Here is an 18,885-nt window from a genome sequence, read left to right as displayed (position 1 = left end):
TACTAACCCACAGAGGAGAGCTATGCGGTAAGGCTGCAATCAAACAGGAAACAGCAACCGTCAGACACCTTATCAGAATGTGACAGCTGGCCAAGTGTGCCGGTGAAGGAGGGAACCTCCCATCCCACATGCTGTTGATAATTAGATACACAGTATCTGCATAGGGCTGAGCAGCGAGTCCTGCCATCCCAACCAGCACAGCTAACCGACACTCTACATTACCCTGTGCCCCCTTAAGCTTATCCCTGTTGATCCAATCACTTCTAAACTTGCTGTTGGTCTTAACGACGCTGGACTGATGAGACATCCGACCATCCGGGCCAAAAGCTTGTCAGGCAAAGTAATGGCAAAAATACAGTACAGCAATGTAAAAACACTCAATTAACTGTCCTGCATTCAAAAATGAACTTAAATTACAGTAAATGAATATTGTCATCCATTGTACTTAAAGTATCTAAAGTAGAAGTAGTCACTATAGGCTCTGACTCCTTCTGACTCAGTAGCCATGACAGTTACAGTTTGACTGACGTCATCATCCAGCCTGTCAGGCATCTACTCTCAAGATGCCCTTGCTGACTCTTGTTTTAATTACAGCTGTTTGGGAATATTGTTAATAATTTGAGGTGTTCATTTTGTTTTTCTGTGATCAGATGGCTGCCAACCAAGCTAGCCATTGTGCTAACATTAGCTGTCTGATGCTAATGTCTTTACCAACTGTTCTTGTTGGGCATGATGATGTTATGGAGCTCTTTCACTCTTTTAACCTCCTCTCGTCTACTGTATACGTTTACTTGACAAGTTATCGTTTCTTCTTGGTGTGAGGGAGAATGTAACTTTAACTAACTGGGCTATTAACAGTTATTTAAAGTATAGAAAATCCTCTCCCATTACATCTAACTAGTGGAGCCACAGAGTCATTGATGGCCTCGTGTGGAGGCCTCGTCCCTCCAGTAGTTCATCTGTGTATATGATGTGTACGTTTTCTTTGGTTTAAATGCATTAGTAGCAGCTTTTATGATTAATATGCTGTTGATTTAGTTGTTAAAGTTCTATTCGAAGTAGGCTAAATGTATTTGAAGTTAAATTGCCTTTGTTGAATTATTTATTTTTGAATAGGAATTATGATGTCTAGATTAATATCTTTAGTTATTATTTTTCTTCTGTTGTCAGATAAACCAGTTGAACTATGTGATATTAAAAGATTGGACTGGAACTCCTGCCTCTGCTCAACTGTCCTAACAGACAGGTCATTGAATTGATAATAACCCTGGAACCAGACTCGCCTAAGGCCCAATCAATATTCCTTCAATCTAAATATTCTTCACTAAGTTATACTTCTGTGAATCCAGTTTTCTTGTTAATAACGTTTATTTTTACAGTTAACACTTGGAATGATGAAGGTACTTGCACATGACAAGGTGGTACAAAAAAAACATACTTTGGTGTTTCATTCAACCTCTTTATTTAGGATTTCATTAACTTATTTTATTCATTTTACAAAATGAACCAAAACACTGAAAATGAAGATGATCCTGAGTAAATAATGATGAGAATAAATATGATACACAATTTAATAATGCCTTCTAAACTAAAAATAAATCTGGTTTGAATTGAAATCAAACACTATAAGCGTGTTTGATGTATCTCATCTTTTTCTGATTTGTATTAACCACAGATGTTTTATCGAATAGTTTTAAAATTGCTTTCAGAAAAGGCTTCATCCAACTGCTGCCTTCAACCTTTATTGGAAGTGTGTTTCGCTGGCAGCACATCAGTGATGCTATATGCATAATAAGGGTATGAGCACCTCCTTACATCATGATACATCATGTAAGTTGTTGTAGTTACTCTCCATCACTTCAAAACTGAACTAAATTGTACTAAAAAAGTTGTACAGCTGTTCCTGTAGGGCTCATTGTCGTAATGATGATTTATAATGCAGTAATTTAGACCGATACAGGGCCAAATCATTGCGTCATTTTGCAAACATTACAAATTATGTAAATTTGACTGCATGCAGCTCCAATGTGGTTCACTTTTGAGAAGTGACTGTTAGTGAGAGGAGGAGATTGAGACTGTGCCAATAAATTAAGTTCACCAAATATTTAGTTCACAAATTCACAATTTCTTCAGCTGGTTTACATTTTGGTGATTCTTGAATTTTACCTTGAAAATGAAAACTTGATCTATTGCATTCGAACAATTTACATATTTTATATATTGTGAAAGTATTTCGCATTTCAGTTGTAATTATTTATTAATAATATGCGCCGTTACAGAGAGCAGTTGGCAGTGAAAATCTCTCTTATACAATGCTAATTAAATATGTATATAAAAAAGATCATTCAAGTATGAACTAAATGAGAATCTAAACATGAAATAGTGCAAGTTAAAAACTCTATTGTTTTATTTAAAAAATGTGAAGATATGTCTCAAATGTTAAGAATTGTTCTCTTTTTTTAACAGCTACAATATTAAAATGCAACCTTTTTATGACTATACTTCTGTGCATTGCTCAAGTAACATTAATGTATGATTGTAATGTGTAATGAGTGTTTTTTTGTCTTTTGAGGAAAATTTGTGATTTGATTTTGGGCTATAATAATATTAACAGAATTCATTCTCTGATAATTCTGGCCTATTTTTGTCTTTAGATTGTTTTAAATGTATTCTATCAACCTAAAATGAACAATGAGTCAAAGTAATCATATACGCAGCTAATAAAGAGTGATTTGTTTTCATTGTTTTATTATTACTTTTACTTCAGTAATCAGAGGACATCTAACTTGTAACTTTTGGCTATTTAAATAAAGTTGTGTTGTGATTTATTATTTATTTACTTTTAAAGGTCTATTTAAATATTGTCTTTAAGTCCTTCTTGCTTGTCAAACATAAACACATGAACTTGTCCCTCTGTATTGCACAGAATCAAAACATACGTGCAGCTAATAAAGTGTAATTGCCAAGGGATAAAGTTGTATAGGAGCTTAAAACCACATGCTTGCTTAATACTGTACATATGTTAGATCATAATGGCAGCTGCTTATTTACTTAAGCACTTAAGTACAGTTTTGAGGGACTTTACTTGAGTATTTCCATAATTTGTTACTTTATACTTCTACTCTACTACATTTTGGAGGCAAATATAGTACTTTTTGCTCCACTGCATTTATTTTATAGCTATGAAATGATCTCCACCTTTACCAGCTGCAACATTAAAGTGAAGTACACATTAATGCATCACTTATTATAATCCAGTAATATATATTATTCTGAAATGGGATATTTTGCCTAATGAGTTACTTTTGGTACTTTTAGTTTATTTCGATTTTTTTAAATGCAGGAATTTTACTTGGAACAAAGTATTAAAGTGGGGGTATAACTTTTTTTTTTTTTTTTACAAAACATACAAAATATTATTTAAAATATCTGGATACTTCTTTCACCACTTCATAGGCTTCAGTCTATCATATTAGTCTTTGCATCTGCAAAAACACGTTTTTGGTATCTTGACAGGACATCTCTGATGAGAGAGAGAAAGAGAGAGAGAGAGGGAGGGAGGGAGAGAGAGGGAGAAGGAGGGAGAGTCAGAGAGAAGGAGGGAGAAGGAGAGAGAGAGCGAGCAGCTGAGTCCGAAACAGAAGTGACCGCTAGCTTCATGTCAACCGTTACAGCCGTTACTGAACTAGCAGGAGCGGAAATCTTTACCCAGGGGAAGAAGAAGAGGGGGACACACACAGAGGCAGAGAGAGAGGGGGGGTCGCTTATGAAGGGACACTCTGGACTGTATTTCCTCACGTTTGAACCGACTGAATTATTTTTTTTAAACCTATTTTTCCAAGCATCTCGGGAAATAAGAGCTGTCGGAAAAGGAAGGTTAGCTAGCCACCGCCATCTCCTCTCCTCTCTCCTCAGTCGGAGCCGTGTCTTCCACACACCATGGGGAACGCTGCCACCGCCAAGAAGGGCAACGAGCTAGAGAGCGGTGAGTCCCTGTTGTTTTGGCCTCCATTTGTGTCCTTTTTTTTGTGACACTTATCACACCTCCTCGAAGTGTAGGTAGCTATAGCCTGTTTACAACACTTGAAACTGTCCGACAGTAACGTGAAAGCAGTCCGTTACCCCACCCACCAGCGGTACAAACACTCCATTTAGTTGACAATATAAATGCAGGAGAGTGTTTGTGTGTTTTTCTGGGTTTTTTTGCACGTTAAAAATGACTAAAGATGCCTATAGCTAAGTTAGCTAGTAGCAAGAAGACCCCGTGGATGTTGTGTGTTTTTTTTCTCGGCTGCAGTGGAAGACAGCCTGTTAAAGCTTATCGATAAATTCTCCGTTATTGATGAGCTCACTAAAAGGCTGTTTGAATGCCAACTGGAGCACAAGAAGGATCAAGCTTGATAACCAGCAAGCCTTGCTAACTTAAGCTATGAGTGGGGGGGATTAGCCCTCAGAAGGCCCCTCTGTCATTTCATTGCCTCTTGATGGAGGTAGCTCTTCAGGCCTGTACACACACACACACACACACACGCACACACACATATACACAGTTAGCCACGGCGTTGTAGTCGCTTCCTGTTCCTTTTAGGGAATGGCTAAAACGTCTCCAGGCGAGCATCACTTCATCATCTCCCCTGTGTTATCATCATCATTAACTTATGTGAATAACAATCAGGATGTGGGTCTTACTGTATGTTTAGCTGCAGCTCAGCTAGCTGCATCAGACAGAAAACTTTGCTCTGATGTTGTTAAATCTGCAGCAATAAACTGCAAACCCCATGAGTAATTGTTATAAAAAGCTAATACATATATATATATTTTTTTATTATTAAATGAAGGCAGTGTGGGACTGTTTCAGCCTCGGGCTTCACTGCCACATTTTATTCTTGGCTACATAAACAAAGCTTTCCCTCTGTACAGCACCCTGACCAAATATGGTGAAGAAATGACAAATGCCCTCTTTCCATTCATAAAACTGGACCCACTGCTGTCTTCCCAGCATACACACACACACGCACACACAAGCACACACTCAGACAAACACACTTGAATTGTGGCACTTGAGCCCCTTTTCTAATCTTGCTGTGGTCGAGGTCCACCAGGGCTCGCTTCTCACATTCAGCTCGTCATTGACCGGAGCAGCTTGTCATCAGACCTCCGTCAGAGGATAAGGGGTATTACAAGCTTTGAAAGGTTTGACGCAACTAGGCCTAGGCCTGTGTTACTTTACGCTTGTATACTTTGATGTGTGCAGCTGGTCATCATTCAGCATGTGTGATAAATCAGAAATGTTTCCCCTATACCTGGTTGTAAAGATAAAATCTGCAGGTGTTTTTTGTTTTGCAGAAGTCATTGCATTCGATGGCCTCAAATGAGTCACTTTTTCACAGAAATTGTCAACTACTTTCATGTATTTTTATAATCTTAAAACACATGCAAAGGACCCGTCTGTGTTACAGTAACACGCTTTGTTTGTTTTAAGTGCTGCCACTTTATGATTTAGTGAATACCTTCCTCTTGGATTTATTGACCTGTTGAGAGAGACCAGGCACAGGGAAGAGTGCCAACCAGAGAGCCTCTCAGACAGACGGAGATGATCAGATCAGCACTAGTTCCCATCCTGCCAAGCATTTCTTTTGAGTGTAACTATGATGCCTAGATACTGCGTACTGTTAAACCTGTTTAAGCTGACACCGTGCCCTGAGCTGCAGATTTGTCTGGAGTGCAGCCACTCTGACTAGACGACGTGGTTTACCTACACTGCTGTATATATACACACACCAGAGTACCTGTGTTTACTGTATATAGCCGCTGTTAGCTGGGACAGTTGGAACAGCACCTTGGCAGTCTCGCTTGCACATGGAGATTAAACAGCTGCCATCATGACACATATTTTATTTCACCGTGCCCATGTGTTGTGTTTCACACTGGTGTAACAGAACAGGCTGACATAACCCAACCTAGTTCTGCTTGTCTGGATTTTGGCATTGCTGTCAGGAAGGGTTGGAAAGCTCTGCTGGCTTTGGACCATTTGGTCCCTCAAGGCACAGTTGTGCGTAGAAAGATACCTCCTATTTATTTTAACTGTTAAAAGTCTCTGTGACTGGATGAGGGATATTAAGTCATTGTAGATTACATTTTTTGTCATTATCAATTTATCTGCGGGTTATTTTCTTGATTAATTAGATCTACGATGCTTAATCAATTAGTCGGTCGTCAGGGAATTAATCAACAACTATAACATGATTGATCAATTATGTCATGTTTCAACTGCCAAACAATTGATTATTCCAGCATCTCAAATATGAATATTTGCGGATTTTCTCTGATTTGCATCATTACAAATGTAATATCTTTGGTGGTGAGGTCGGCTGGTATCATCATCTTTGGTTCTGGAAAACTGTTCTGTGTTGGGCATTCTGATTTTTCATATAAATAATGAATAATCAATAAAATAAAAGTCAGGTTAATCAATAACAAAAATAGTTGTTAGAAAGAAAAGCAGCAAATCCTCACAATCAGGAAGCTGACACTTGGATGCTTGTAAAATCAATATAGTTGTGGATTGTTTTCCTGTCGATTACTAATTGTTTTCGCTCTATTTTTCTCAAAGCAGTCATCATGATATGATATTTTACTACTGGATTATTGCAGAAAATAATCTCTGTGGCAAACAAACCTTTATGATGCATGTCATGAACGCTAACCACAAGGCCGTAAAGGCAGACTAGTCGGCCTGATGACGTTCTGTAGTCTCATTTAGCCACTTGTTAGCAACCGCGAAAGATAAAAAATTCACAAGAGGGGTATTTACTGACGTGTTTTATGTTGTAGAACAAAACATTAACATCTCTTAAGCTTGTGTTTGCCACAGACCTTATTTTAAGCTTCTGACTAAAACCAGATCAAAAAGAACACATCGACTTCAAGACGAGGGAACCGGAAGATTTCAGACTCATTCTCTATTTTTCAAAACTATTTTAGCGAGAGATGTGGACAGATTAAGGTGCAGGTCCTCGTCATAAGCTTCAGAAACGTTTAAAGCTTTGTAGAATAACGTAGTGTTCAAATGTTTTGTTCTCCAGAATGCAGCGTTATCTTGTCCATCTGACCTAATATGCTCCAATGACTTGCTGCTACTTGCCGTTTTGGTACACCTGTTCTTCACTTACCTCAGCAGACAGTCAGTCTCCGGTTAAATTCCTCTGGTGAATGTCAACTCTGTTTTCATACCTGTCGCTCGTACTCACTACATACCCTGTTTGTTGACGTGTTATACCTGTTGTTATGTACATGAACTCTATATTTCTCTCTGTCTTTCTCTTCCGTATCATCCCATCCGTGTGGGTGATTGTTCCTGCAAAACCTTGGTGATCAATAGAGACGTTTGGTATGCTCATTCCTCCAAAAGATGACCACAGCGCCGCCGTTGGTCTCATTGTGTCTACTTGCTAGATGTGCTTGCTTTTTATTGTGTGCTTTGATAATAAGTCCGTGTTTTTGTTATCCACATTCTCTCAATCTGGATTTCACATACATTGGTTTGTCTTTAATTCAAATTTTTTTTAATGCTGTGTTTAATAGCCTTCTCCCAAACTGTATCAAGTGATGCACAAGATGCTCAGATAAACTTTCCCTGTAATTCTGCGTGTTGTGTGTGTGTGTGTGGCCCCTCTTCCCTTTTGAACAAGGCTACTAAATACCAGTAACAGATTTACTGAGTGTCTTGGCATGCATCACTAGCCTGCCTGTCCTCAATGTTGTTGTCTTGTGTCTGTTTTGTCTTATCTTTTGAACAAATTGTCATATTTTTAGTATCCTATGTTAATGTATATCCAGATGAGAGTTGACTTTGCCCATGTTGCTCTCCGTTGATTTACAGTTTAATTTACATTTCCCACAATTCTTCCTTTCCTCTTCTAGTACGATATAGCATTTGGTCTTTTTGCTAGTTTAATCTCAAACCCAATGTGTATTTATTAACAATAATTCAGTTTGTTTCACCAGACAAGAGCTAACTGTATCTGTCTGTGCTCTCTCTTTTTTTCTTTTTGTAGTGAAAGAGTTTTTAGCCAAAGCCAAAGAAGATTTCTTACGGAAGTGGGAATGCCCACCACAGGTACGGAAGATGAAAACTCTCATATTTTTGGTGGCTGCGTCCACAGAATAAACTAACGCGTTGTTGTTTTCACAGAGCACGACGTGCCTCGACGACTTTGAGAGACTAAAGACGCTGGGTACCGGCTCGTTTGGAAGAGTCATGCTGGTGAAACACAAAGGAACAGAGCAATACTTTGCCATGAAAATACTGGACAAGCAGAAGGTCAGTGGACGCACGTGTCCCGCCTCATGGAACATTGTCATATACTTAAAAGTGTTACTGACATGTGCAGTTAACGCTTAATACCTTCATATCTCCCTGAAGTTACACAACGTTAAAACTTGTTCTTGTTGACTACTAGGAGACCCAAGTTAAATAAATAAAAAACTAGAGGCGGCCTTTCCTGTCTGTGGCTGCTATCTCTGCTGCTGCAGTGAGTGAGATTTTGCTCGATAAGGTCCTCTTATCTCTTTTTATCTTTCAGGTGGTGAAGCTCAAGCAAATAGAACACACACTAAACGAGAAGAGGATATTACAGGCTGTGAGCTTCCCCTTTCTTGTCAAACTAGAGTATGCGTTTAAGGTACAGTGGGCTTTTATTTTTTAGTAATTTACATTCATTTATACAGTTATGAAGCGTGGTATAAGTGTTTTTTTTTTTTGTGTTTTTTTAGGACAACTCCAATTTGTACATGGTGATGGAATATGTTCCAGGAGGAGAGATGTTCTCACACCTAAGACGAATCGGAAGGTTCAGGTGAGTTTTATGCTGTTTCTGTGTCTCACTATTAAAGTCACCCTTTATTTTATCTTTTATTTTCCGCTGTGTGTCAATAACCACACTCTTTCCCTCCTCTGCAGTGAACCACATGCACGGTTTTATGCCGCCCAGATAGTGCTGACCTTTGAGTACCTCCATTCACTAGATCTCATATACAGAGATCTGAAACCCGAGAACCTGCTAATTGACCACCACGGCTATATTCAGGTGAGCTGGAACAACGGAAAATGAATACGTAACGCTGCTCCGTGTTACAAGTCGACACTTGGCCCATGTATTGTGTGTATATATATATATATATATATATATGCTCCTTAAAGGTGACAGACTTTGGATTTGCCAAGCGGGTAAAAGGCAGGACCTGGACGTTGTGTGGGACACCGGAGTACCTGGCGCCAGAAATCATTCTCAGCAAAGTATGGAGGTTTTTTCATTTTTTTTAATGTCTGAACAGAGAGATTGTTTGATATTTTCTTTTGTCACAATGTTCACTTTCCTGTCTTTGTACTCAAACCAAAACTCCATCTTTAATGGGCCAGCGTTTAGCATTTCAGGGTATTTATTGGCAGAAATAAAATATTCAGAGGCTCGCGTTAGTCTTGGAAAATCTGCAACTACTAGATGTATTCACATCCTACACACTGTCCCTTTAAACACATTGCATTTTTGGGAGCAGATTTTAGTTTGGTCGTGTTATTTTTTGTTCCTCTTGAGAGATGATTGGTTGAACATGGATCATGTTTAATAATGTTGAGGTTTTCCAGCACAGCTACAAAACAGTTTAAAGCAGATAAGATGTCACACTAGTTTAATCATACAGGTCAAAAGTCACTCTACAACAACAAGAGGCACCATTTTGTTTAGTCATTTGCATCAGTAGATAATCAAAGTAATGCAGAACAGACATTTAGGTAGAAACGTCACTTGTGTTTTTTCATACTGTACATCGTAGTAAAATGACTACCTCGCTCGATGTTAGCCAGTTGGGAGGTTTGAAGTTCCCTCTCAAGGTTTAAAGATGTCTTAACAATGAAGTTATTCATCAGTAACAGAAGTACCTCTCTCAAATCTGCTTAGGGCTATAACAAAGCTGTGGACTGGTGGGCCCTCGGAGTCCTCATCTATGAAATGGCAGCTGGTTACCCTCCATTCTTTGCAGACCAGCCAATTCAGATCTATGAGAAGATTGTGTCCGGGAAGGTAGGCGGGCGTTTTAAATGTGGAATGTGCTTCCTACCTGACGGCTATAGTTGTGTGTACAAAACTCAGGTTTCTACTGCTAGGAGGAAATTCTAAAAACGTTATTTCTTCTCCTTTTCTAGGTACGGTTCCCGTCCCACTTCAGCTCCGACCTGAAGGACCTGTTGAGAAACCTGCTGCAGGTGGATCTGACCAAACGCTACGGCAACCTGAAGAACGGAGTCAACGACATCAAGGGCCACAAATGGTTTGCCACAACAGACTGGATCGCGATCTACGAGAGAAAGGCGAGACGCATACACATTTAGCAGTGACACCAAACACTGTGACCCCTATAAGAAGAGAACAACAAGTTAATTAGATATTGATTTACTGAGATTGATTTCTCTTTTTTTGCTAGTTGTAAAATTTCCAGTTCTGCTGGCTGTGAGCCGTCGGTGCCAGAAGCCATTTTGCAGGATGACAATGATAATGGAGTTCTTCGATTAATCAAAGTAGATATTTTGCTCAGGCTTGACTCTCATTGATCTGTTGATTGTGTTTAACTTCCTCATTATACAATCATAACACGGTTTTATAATCTTCACACTGGTTCTTTCTGACCATTCGTTTTATTGCCCTGCGTCAGTGTTGCCCCCATGCTTTGCAAGAGCTGGTGGCAAAATAGCTGCTTCCACCAGACACAATGTCGTGGGATACTGTGTCTGTTTACAGCCTCTATTCAGTGAAAAGAGTTAATCTGCTTCTTGAATATTGCTGTCTGACAATATCAGGCTGTGGTTTTATTGCAGGAGGCTGTTTTAGTCCCATTTTCACTCATTTTCTTTTTTGTCTTTACAATGAATATTTTCATTATTGACAATTACTTAGTCTCTAAAATGTTAGACGATAGTGAAAATGATTTTGTCCGACCAACAGTCGCAAACCCAAAGAGATTGAATTGACTTTTATAAAAAATCTACATGTTTCAGTATAAAAACTTTTATTTTTTTTAAATTAAATAAAGTTTAAGATTTGATAAAACGTCCACATCTGTATTGATTAAGTGATCGGATTAATTTTATTTATCTGCAAATTTTGTAAAAATATTTTCATTTATAATGAAATTACATTTTTAGGGTTAATGATGGCAAACCTTGAATTCGTCCAAATTTTAAAGACATTTCATTGTCTTGTACACAAACACATCCATGTACGTGTTTGAATCCCAGCTGAAGATCCTTCTGTATCTTTCCACCTTCATCGTCAAACACGCTGCATGTTTAGTAAATACAGAGTTGAGGGAGGTGGACGGACAACTTTAGCCTCAAAGAATACCAACATTGCTTTGTACTGGATACCGACTGCTCACAGAAATCAGACTTCTATTGTTAATAGACTGAGTTTAACCTGAGAAAAATAAGTAAATGGTGTGTTGTAGCCTCTCATTTAAACAGGAAACGTGGTGAAGCTGGTTGTGTGAATGAAATGAACGCTTGAGTGAGAAGTTCAAATCCTGCATACTACGTTATCTTGCAAATAACTGCATGAAGTGGGCTTGATTGTTGGACCCACCCTCCCCCGATCCCGATGTGGAGGGAGAATGTTTCGTTTAAATGATTCTGCCCCCTTTAAGCTTTTATTCAGTGTATTTTAGCATCATTCATTCGTGCCAGTTGGACTTTAAGGTACGTTGCTGGAAGCTGTTTGAAGTTTTTCTGTTTGTCCTTCATCAGAGAAATAATCACTGTGCGTTCTTTTTCACTGGCAGTGCAGATGAATAAGTAAATAATGATTAAATAAATGTAAATCCTGCCTCTTAAAGTATGTTCTCTTGTTCTTGCAGGTGGAAGCCCCGTTCATACCAAAGTGCAGAGGCCCAGGCGACACCAGCAACTTCGACGACTACGAGGAGGAGGAAGTCCGTGTTTCTGTAACGGAAAAATGCGGGAAGGAGTTTGCCGAGTTTTAGGATGCGAGAACATGGATATATCAGGGAAATAAGGGGATCTTTGCACTCTTCTAAAGACTTGGGATGGAGCAGAGACCATCGTTTTGCAGATCTACTACATAGTCCCTTCATAAGGCTGAATGAGGTCGCCACGATCCTTGGGTGCCGATAACCTCTCACTGTCACGTACACCTGCGTATTAAAGCAGACTCACCACTTTTTTCTTTTTTTCCTCTTTTTGTACCTACCCACCGTTCTTTATTTTTTTTTTTACTTTGAAGCAGTTAGTCTTGGATGTTGTTATCCCCTTTTAAAAAAATATGATATTTTTCAATTTATGAGGAAACACTGAGACTACGGCCAATAAGAGTCCACACATTGTAACTGACTCGTCTACGGCAGGTTGACACACACACACACACACACACACACACTCGTGTGCGCTGTAGGCTGCTCCCTCTAGACGTCAGCGATGTATATTTAATGATCTGTTACGAGTCCACGTCACATTGGCTGTTGTCAAATTCTGGCCAGCTTTCAGAGGTAGCATTCGTCCTGTGTGCATATCTGTCCGTTTTTTAAGACATTTGAACACGTTGAGTTTTGAAAGCATGACCAAATAGAAAACTTTGGGTGACACCAGAAGAGAGGTCCTTTCCTTTCTTTGCTTTTTGCCTCGAGAGCCAAGTCTTCAGACCCCCCCCCCCCCCCCCACCCCCCACCACACACACACACACACACACACACACACACACACACACACACACACACAGACGCATCCATCCATTGTCTTCTTGGTATTCTGACCCAGGCACAGCAAGCAATCGCAGAAAATGACAAACCTTGTTACTTGTAAAATGCAAATCAAGTTGTTTGTTTGATCCTTTTGGATCTGTCAGTTACATGTTTGTCATTTGGTATCTTAACTATTCTTTTGTCGCTGTGTCTTAACATTTTAGTCATATTGTCCTTAGACTTCAGGTCTGCTTATAAAGACCCTTTGTTATAGTGGTGTAGCGGATCACGGATCGATCCGTGATCCGTTCGGATCAGTCCTCACGGTTCGGATCACGTGTGAACCGCGGATCAATTGAGCATTTTGTCTTCCCTGTAACTTATAATGACGGATAAGGGTGGTGGACAAAACTGTTACGGTATGTAGGCATTATTTAAAGAGAAAGACACACGATAACAGCAATACATCGGCATGTCCACACATATGGAGACACCATCCCGTCTGTCAGCGCCGGGGGACACTGTTGTGGAAAACAAAGGATTTCAAAATCTGGTTAAAATGCTTGAGCCACGATATGAAATCCACTCACGCACCCACTTCAGTGTGAAGCTTGTTTAGGCCTCTATGAGAAGGAAAAGACTGTGACTGCTTTCACCACGGCGGAGTGGAGATTCGTGCTGCAGACACGCCCCCTCTGTGACAGTCACACAGACACACACCTGGGGCAGGTGCTGACAGAAGTATCAGAGTAGAAGCTAGACACGCCCAATAATATTCCAGTCACCACAGAAAGGTCTACCCTCTCCCCAGACAATGTAGATATTCTCATCTTTTTGAAAATAATGTCACAGTAATGGTAAACTTTATTGTGTATTTGAATAACATAACCTGACAGGAAGTAAACATAGACCCAAGTTGTTGCCGAGCAGTTCAGTTCAGTTGAAACAGTGGAAGCTAGCTCACTGGCTGTTTCTTTCTTTCAGTATTGATCAAAGGACGAGGGGATCAACATACCTCATGTTGCACTTAAACTTAACAGAATTGAGTATATTTGAATGTTTTATTTTTTAATTTAATTTTGTTTCAAATTGGACATCTTCAATATTTTTTGTTTTTATGCAAGATTATAGCCCAAAGTTATTTTCTTTAAGTGTTCTTGAAGTTCTTTAATTAAGAAATAGAAAGCAAAGTTATATTTGACTCCTCCCCTTTTCTTTGTTGATCCGAAAAATGATCCGAACCGTGACTCAAGAACCATGATCCAAACCGAACCGTGAGGTTTGTGATCCGTTGCACCCCTACTTTGTTATGAGTCTGTGGAACAATGTGACTTCAGTAAATGCAAACGAGTGAAGTGAAGTCCTGTTGAGGATCTTTGTTGAGTGTAATGTTAAGTCGAGAAGGTCGGTGTGAAAGCCGCAACATTGTCTGTAAAACCTTTTTTTTTTTTAAGTACATCATTTGTAATGTATTAAATCAAAGATGTTTTAAAATCCTAAGAAACAGGAACGCAAATCTGCATATTTACCGTATTCTCCCTGTTGCCGCCACCCCCCCCCCCCCCCCCCCCCCCCACCCCCCCGAAACAGATTTCTTTGTTTCATTCTTATCAAAGAATGTAGATTTGCAACTTATAGGTATGCATATTTGAAGGCTTGATTTCAAGGTACAATTTTCCTCACAATACACTGGCTAAAATAAAGACTGCTCCTTTGTATCACATGTAACCTTGTTATTGTTGAACTCATTACATCATACATTGTTTCATATATGTTTTTATTTATACACATTAGAGATGCTAATAAATTTTATTTTTAAAGGTGTTGACGTTGTGTAACTCTCCGTGCATTGTGAGACTGACTATTTAACCACATAGAAGTTCAGAATAGTTGATAAATGTGATAAAGACACAGACTGGTATTCATTTGATGCAGGGAAGTTGATCTTAATGTGTGGTCCAGGGATTTCCATTTATCATATTTTTCACAAGAGGAGGTTCAAAATTGTACCCCAGTGGACCAAAATATATTATAATTGTACATAAAGAGTTACATAAATACGACAACTTAATACATTCTTGTTTTCAGATCATTTTAAATTCATTTAATTGTATTTATTAATTACATTTCTTATACAGAATGATAACTAAATGACATACATTCCCATTTGTAACATATAATCCGAACGTATTACGTTTGGGCCTTTTCTCTTTCCGTAGTCCTCCCAGTGAGTGGGTGTATGGGTAATGTAGTGCATTGGCAGACACGTGGGGCGTTGCGTTGCTGTTCACCCGAACGAAGTTTGCGGAAACATGGCGGGCCTGGAGCTGCTGTCGGACCAGGGATACCGTTTAGATGGAAGAAAAGCCTCCGAGCTGCGGAAGGTTCAGGCCCGCATGGGTGTGTTCGCTCAGGCCGACGGCTCCGCGTATTTAGAGCAGGGAAACACCAAAGCTCTGGCTGTGGTCTACGGTCCGCATGAAGTGAGTAGCGACGGATGGACGGGCGCGTTAGCCGACAGTAAACGGAAAAAAAACACTTAAGTATAGTAGCGTTAAAGCAGAGCGGTCTTTATTAGCACCCAATGGGTAAATAATATACTGTGCATGTGTTAGAAGAGGGTTTGTTATTTGCATGTGTCCAAAGGAAATGTAGTTCAGAGTAAAAGCAGGTTATTGTTGTCTTGGACAGTCTGTTAACCCTTCCCATAATGCATTCATGCGTATTCATCATTTTTTTATTATTTATTTTATAACTACAAAATACACTCCCCTGCCATCTTTATTAGTACAATGTAGTACAACAGCTCAGCCAACTTATTGTACCTTTACGAAATGTAGTTCAAACTTTATGTGGAGGTGTTCTGAGGTCGTAGTGTTGGTGTTGTATTTGATACATTATGTTGAAATGTGTTTCTAATATCCCCCCCTCATGGCAAATATGATTAATATCAACCAATATAAAGTAGTCCAGCGCAACACCTCTGCAAATCACTACCTCATTAATAGACATACAGTTAAATGAATACTTCTCTGACGGTGTCAATATAACCTGAACATTATTATCCTTGTCAGGGTAGAATATGGCTGAGCACTTGTTTTGGATTGCATTACATTTCACAGGTGTACCTAATAAAGTGGCCACTGAGTGTCACAATGTGGCAAATGAAATCAAAATCCCATTTATAATGCTGAAATTTATATTTAACGCAATAAACTGTGTTCCAGTTCACTGTAATTAGCTTTAAATCATTAATTTGGGCATCAGAATTTTTTTAAAAGGTCTAACATGATATACTACGATTCCCCTAAAGCTGATTAATAATCATATTAAATCACCAATCAACTCCTAGATACGAGGTTCACGCAGCTGGATTCGTCACGATCGAGCTGTGATCAACTGTCAGTACAGCATGGCCACATTCAGCACAGCGGAGAGGAAGAGGAGGCCGCACGGGGACCGCAAGTCTACTGAGATGAGCCTCCACCTCAAGCAGACGTTTGAAGCCGCGGTGATGACCCAGCTCTACCCGCGCTCTCAAATAGACATCTATGTCAAGGTAAACGTTGAACAGTGAGGGGTGGTGTTGGGGGTTATAGTGTTCCCCATCTTGGGCACAATATTAATAATGATACTCGTAATTCTTTCCACACAGATTCTGCAGTCAGACGGCGGGAACTACAGCGTGTGTGTGAATGCTGCCACTCTGGCGGTGATTGACGCCGGCATCCCCATGCTGGACTACGTGTGCGCCTGCTCGGTCGGGTTCGTGGATGAGACGCCCCTCGCTGACCTTTGCTATGCAGAGGAAAGCGGAGGAGTGAGCTCGCTGGCCTTGGCGCTGCTGCCCCGGGGCGGGCAGATCGCTCTGCTGCAGATGGACGCCAGACTACATCAGGATCACTTGGATGCTCTCATCGAAGCCGCCATGACAGCTTGTAAAGGTGTGGGCAAGGTGCTGGATGAGGTGGTGCGACAGCATCTCAAAGAGGTTTCTGTGCTCTCTGGAGAGTGATGCATGGAGGAGGAACATCTAGACTGTGGTTTTGGTTGTAGACTGGAAAAGTGTTATTGGACAGAATGGAGAGGAAAAATGAGATAATCTTGGAGTGAATGTTTTTTTTTTTTTTAAGAATTCATGGCATTTATACCTTTGTACAGTATATGTGTGAAGCTAACAATAAATTTGTCAACCCTGCATCATTTGTGTGTTGTTTGCTCATCTGTGATCTGTAAGGTATTTAGAGGTTCAATCTTCAACCTTAATGAGAGTCACCATTAAAAACCTACAAAACATGAATACAACAAAAGATATGGAGTTATTCATGTTTTAGAGGCTGTTCAATGCGTGTGCATTAGCTTTGTTTGTTAAAAGTAATAAAACTGTATTTTAAGAATTCTTTTTTGAAATGCAAAATGCAGAGCTGACATCTGTAACTGAACATCTGAAATGGTGTATGTAAAAAAACATTATTAGAAAAAGCACGAATTTAGGCTTTCATGAACACAGAAACCAAATGGTTAAATGATTGGGTTTATTCGTTTTTGTGGAATTATGTATTTTTTTTTTATTGTATTTTATTTTGTTCACTATTTCTTGACCGGAAGTCAGTCCGCCGCAGTAATGTTCCCGCAGGAACAAGGAAATAGAAACATTTTTTGCAGCGGTTGCTCTAAAACAAGCCCCTCCTTTGCTTGTGGATGTGACCGGCTGTACACTGCAAAGAGGTATGTCTTTATACTTACTATGGGAAATATTTAAACAAAAATCATCCACATAACTGTTAATCATAACCACCGTTGTAGAGGAGAAACTGTAAAACATTTTACAATCTCGCGAAGCCGGCCAGGTAGCTGTAACACAGGTAGCTAGCAGTAAGCGAACCACAACTGTCAGATTCTCTGACAATGGGTGGCAGTAAATCAGCTGTATGGGAACACATATACTTACTTGTAATATATGTATTTTAAGTGTGTAGTTGATACGTAGTGTTACGGTGCGTGTGTTGCCTTCAGGGTCCAGTGTGTCCAGGCTTTACGTTACAACGGACAACAACATGGGACTGCTGTCTGACCCGAACAGGAGACGGGCTTTGGTCAACCTGCTAACCCGCCTCAATGCCCCAATCTGGTGAGATTTGTGTCCAAACGAAATCTCAAATGCACCAGTTAAAGGAACGCAAATGCACTTTATTACAATACCCAAATGTGCACATATACGCGTTTAACTAAATATGATTTCTGTATTTTAATTCTCTCCATCTTAGTGTGGTCTGCTACATGGCGGGCGTGGCCTGGTTCATGGGGTTAGCGTTTGAGCCGTTCACTCTGCGGACATACATGTCAGAGAACGCCATGGGGTCCACCATGGTGGAGGAGCGCTTTCCTGCGGGGGAGAGGGCGCTGGCCACGGGCAGAGAGTTCTCAGCCCATAAGAAGAAAACAGGGTAAGAAACACAATGAAGACACAACATGAATGTAAAAGTCAGTTGATTTACTCTGATTTGCTCATGATGACTGGTTTTTAAGAGCATGAAGGGTGTGCACTAATCTGTGCCAAATAGGATGGGGTGTTAAGAACAGGCAGCACTGGTTTTTATGTAGCATCAGATCTGAGTCATCACACTATTAATCTGAACATGTGTGAGTCTTTTCACAGTTTGATAGGATTTTAAAAGTGTCCCAGTGTTCCTAATTTTTGTTAAATTTAGCCTTTATGTAAGTCTAATATTTGCCCATATCCCACCAGTCTAATGTGACCAGTTGTTTCTCTGCAGAGGGATGCCAGTGGACTGGCTGGTGAAGACCATGCAGTCTCGAGGGCTGGAGGTGTTTACCCAGAGGTTCTCTCGCAGGCTGCCCTTTCCTGATGAAGACAAAGAGAGATACGTAAGTCTGTGATTGTGTTTTTTTGCTTTCAACAAGTGATTTACATGTTTTTATATTATTCCTCTGTATATTCCATGGTTCCCTCCTCTTCTCACTCCCTCCTCTCAGATGGTAAAAGGCACAAATGTGTATGGGATCCTTCGGGCCCCGAGAGCCTCGCGGACTGAAGCCCTGGTGCTGAGTGCCCCCTGCACCCCGGGCGATAACAACAACCAGGCAGTGGGGCTGCTACTTGGCTTGGCACAGTAT

At 40.0% G+C, this 18,885-nt stretch overlaps 4 protein-coding genes across 7 annotated transcripts in view; 3 read left to right on the top strand and 1 right to left on the bottom strand.

Moving 5' to 3' along the window:
- Positions 1 to 317: 317 nt before the first annotated feature.
- prkacbb (protein kinase, cAMP-dependent, catalytic, beta b) lies at positions 318 to 14,571 on the top strand. 3 transcript variants are annotated; one of them, XM_076097695.1, is made up of 11 exons: positions 3,594 to 3,985; positions 7,382 to 7,390; positions 8,058 to 8,119; positions 8,195 to 8,323; positions 8,586 to 8,684; positions 8,776 to 8,858; positions 8,963 to 9,089; positions 9,203 to 9,298; positions 9,960 to 10,082; positions 10,205 to 10,369; positions 11,908 to 14,571. In XM_076097695.1, the coding sequence occupies exons 1-11, from the start codon at positions 3,940 to 3,942 to the stop codon at positions 12,031 to 12,033; spliced, it is 1,065 nt and encodes a 354-aa protein (XP_075953810.1). In that variant the 5' UTR covers positions 3,594 to 3,939; the 3' UTR covers positions 12,034 to 14,571. The 3 variants fall into 3 exon arrangements, with proteins under 3 accessions (XP_075953812.1, XP_075953810.1, XP_075953811.1); XM_076097697.1 differs by lacking the exons at positions 3,594 to 3,985; positions 7,382 to 7,390 and adding an exon at positions 318 to 340; XM_076097696.1 differs by lacking the exon at positions 7,382 to 7,390.
- Positions 14,302 to 18,885, bottom strand: part of sharpin (SHANK-associated RH domain interacting protein) — a 17,153-nt gene continuing 12,569 nt past the window's right edge. Inside the window, exon 10 of the mRNA XM_076097693.1 lies at positions 14,302 to 18,613. The gene's annotated coding sequence lies outside the window, so the exon portion shown is untranslated. The remainder of the gene's footprint in view (positions 18,614 to 18,885) is intronic.
- Positions 15,009 to 16,945, top strand: exosc4 (exosome component 4). The gene is made up of 3 exons (XM_076097698.1): positions 15,009 to 15,230; positions 16,100 to 16,306; positions 16,403 to 16,945. Exons 1-3 carry the CDS (start codon positions 15,060 to 15,062, stop codon positions 16,760 to 16,762), a joined length of 738 nt encoding a protein of 245 aa, XP_075953813.1. The 5' UTR covers positions 15,009 to 15,059; the 3' UTR covers positions 16,763 to 16,945.
- Positions 17,361 to 18,885, top strand: part of gpaa1 (glycosylphosphatidylinositol anchor attachment 1) — a 4,709-nt gene continuing 3,184 nt past the window's right edge. Inside the window, exons 1-5 of one of the 2 annotated variants that reach the window (XM_076097689.1) lie at positions 17,361 to 17,475; positions 17,764 to 17,878; positions 18,015 to 18,194; positions 18,525 to 18,636; positions 18,745 to 18,885. The exon at positions 18,745 to 18,885 is cut by the window's right edge and continues 7 nt beyond it. In XM_076097689.1, the coding sequence (XP_075953804.1) occupies positions 17,805 to 17,878; positions 18,015 to 18,194; positions 18,525 to 18,636; positions 18,745 to 18,885 (507 nt within the window). In that variant the 5' untranslated portion in view covers positions 17,361 to 17,475; positions 17,764 to 17,804. Of the gene's footprint in view, positions 17,613 to 17,763; positions 17,879 to 18,014; positions 18,195 to 18,524; positions 18,637 to 18,744 lie in introns of both variants that reach the window. The other variant, XM_076097691.1, reaches the window with a different exon arrangement.

Source organism: Anarhichas minor, unplaced genomic scaffold, assembly GCF_050575085.1.
Source record: "Anarhichas minor isolate MPS153535 unplaced genomic scaffold, ASM5057508v1 ptg000024l, whole genome shotgun sequence".
Classification (NCBI taxonomy): Eukaryota; Metazoa; Chordata; class Actinopteri; order Perciformes; family Anarhichadidae; genus Anarhichas; species Anarhichas minor.
Note: the sequence above shows the minus strand (reverse complement) of the source record. Positions and strands in the feature narration are given on the sequence as shown.

Bases quoted from the DNA above. Each gene is read 5' to 3' on its own strand.
- prkacbb (XM_076097695.1), top strand. From the start codon at position 3,940: ATGGGGAACGCTGCCACCGCCAAGAAGGGCAACGAGCTAGAGAGCG. The intron at 8,324-8,585 runs GTCAGTGGACGC...TTTATCTTTCAG, and splicing joins AAATACTGGACAAGCAGAAG to GTGGTGAAGCTCAAGCAAAT. The intron at 9,299-9,959 runs GTATGGAGGTTT...AAATCTGCTTAG, and splicing joins CAGAAATCATTCTCAGCAAA to GGCTATAACAAAGCTGTGGA.
- exosc4 (XM_076097698.1), top strand. From the start codon at position 15,060: ATGGCGGGCCTGGAGCTGCTGTCGGACCAGGGATACCGTTTAGATGGA. The intron at 15,231-16,099 runs GTGAGTAGCGAC...ATCAACTCCTAG, and splicing joins TGGTCTACGGTCCGCATGAA to ATACGAGGTTCACGCAGCTG. The intron at 16,307-16,402 runs GTAAACGTTGAA...CTTTCCACACAG, and splicing joins AAATAGACATCTATGTCAAG to ATTCTGCAGTCAGACGGCGG.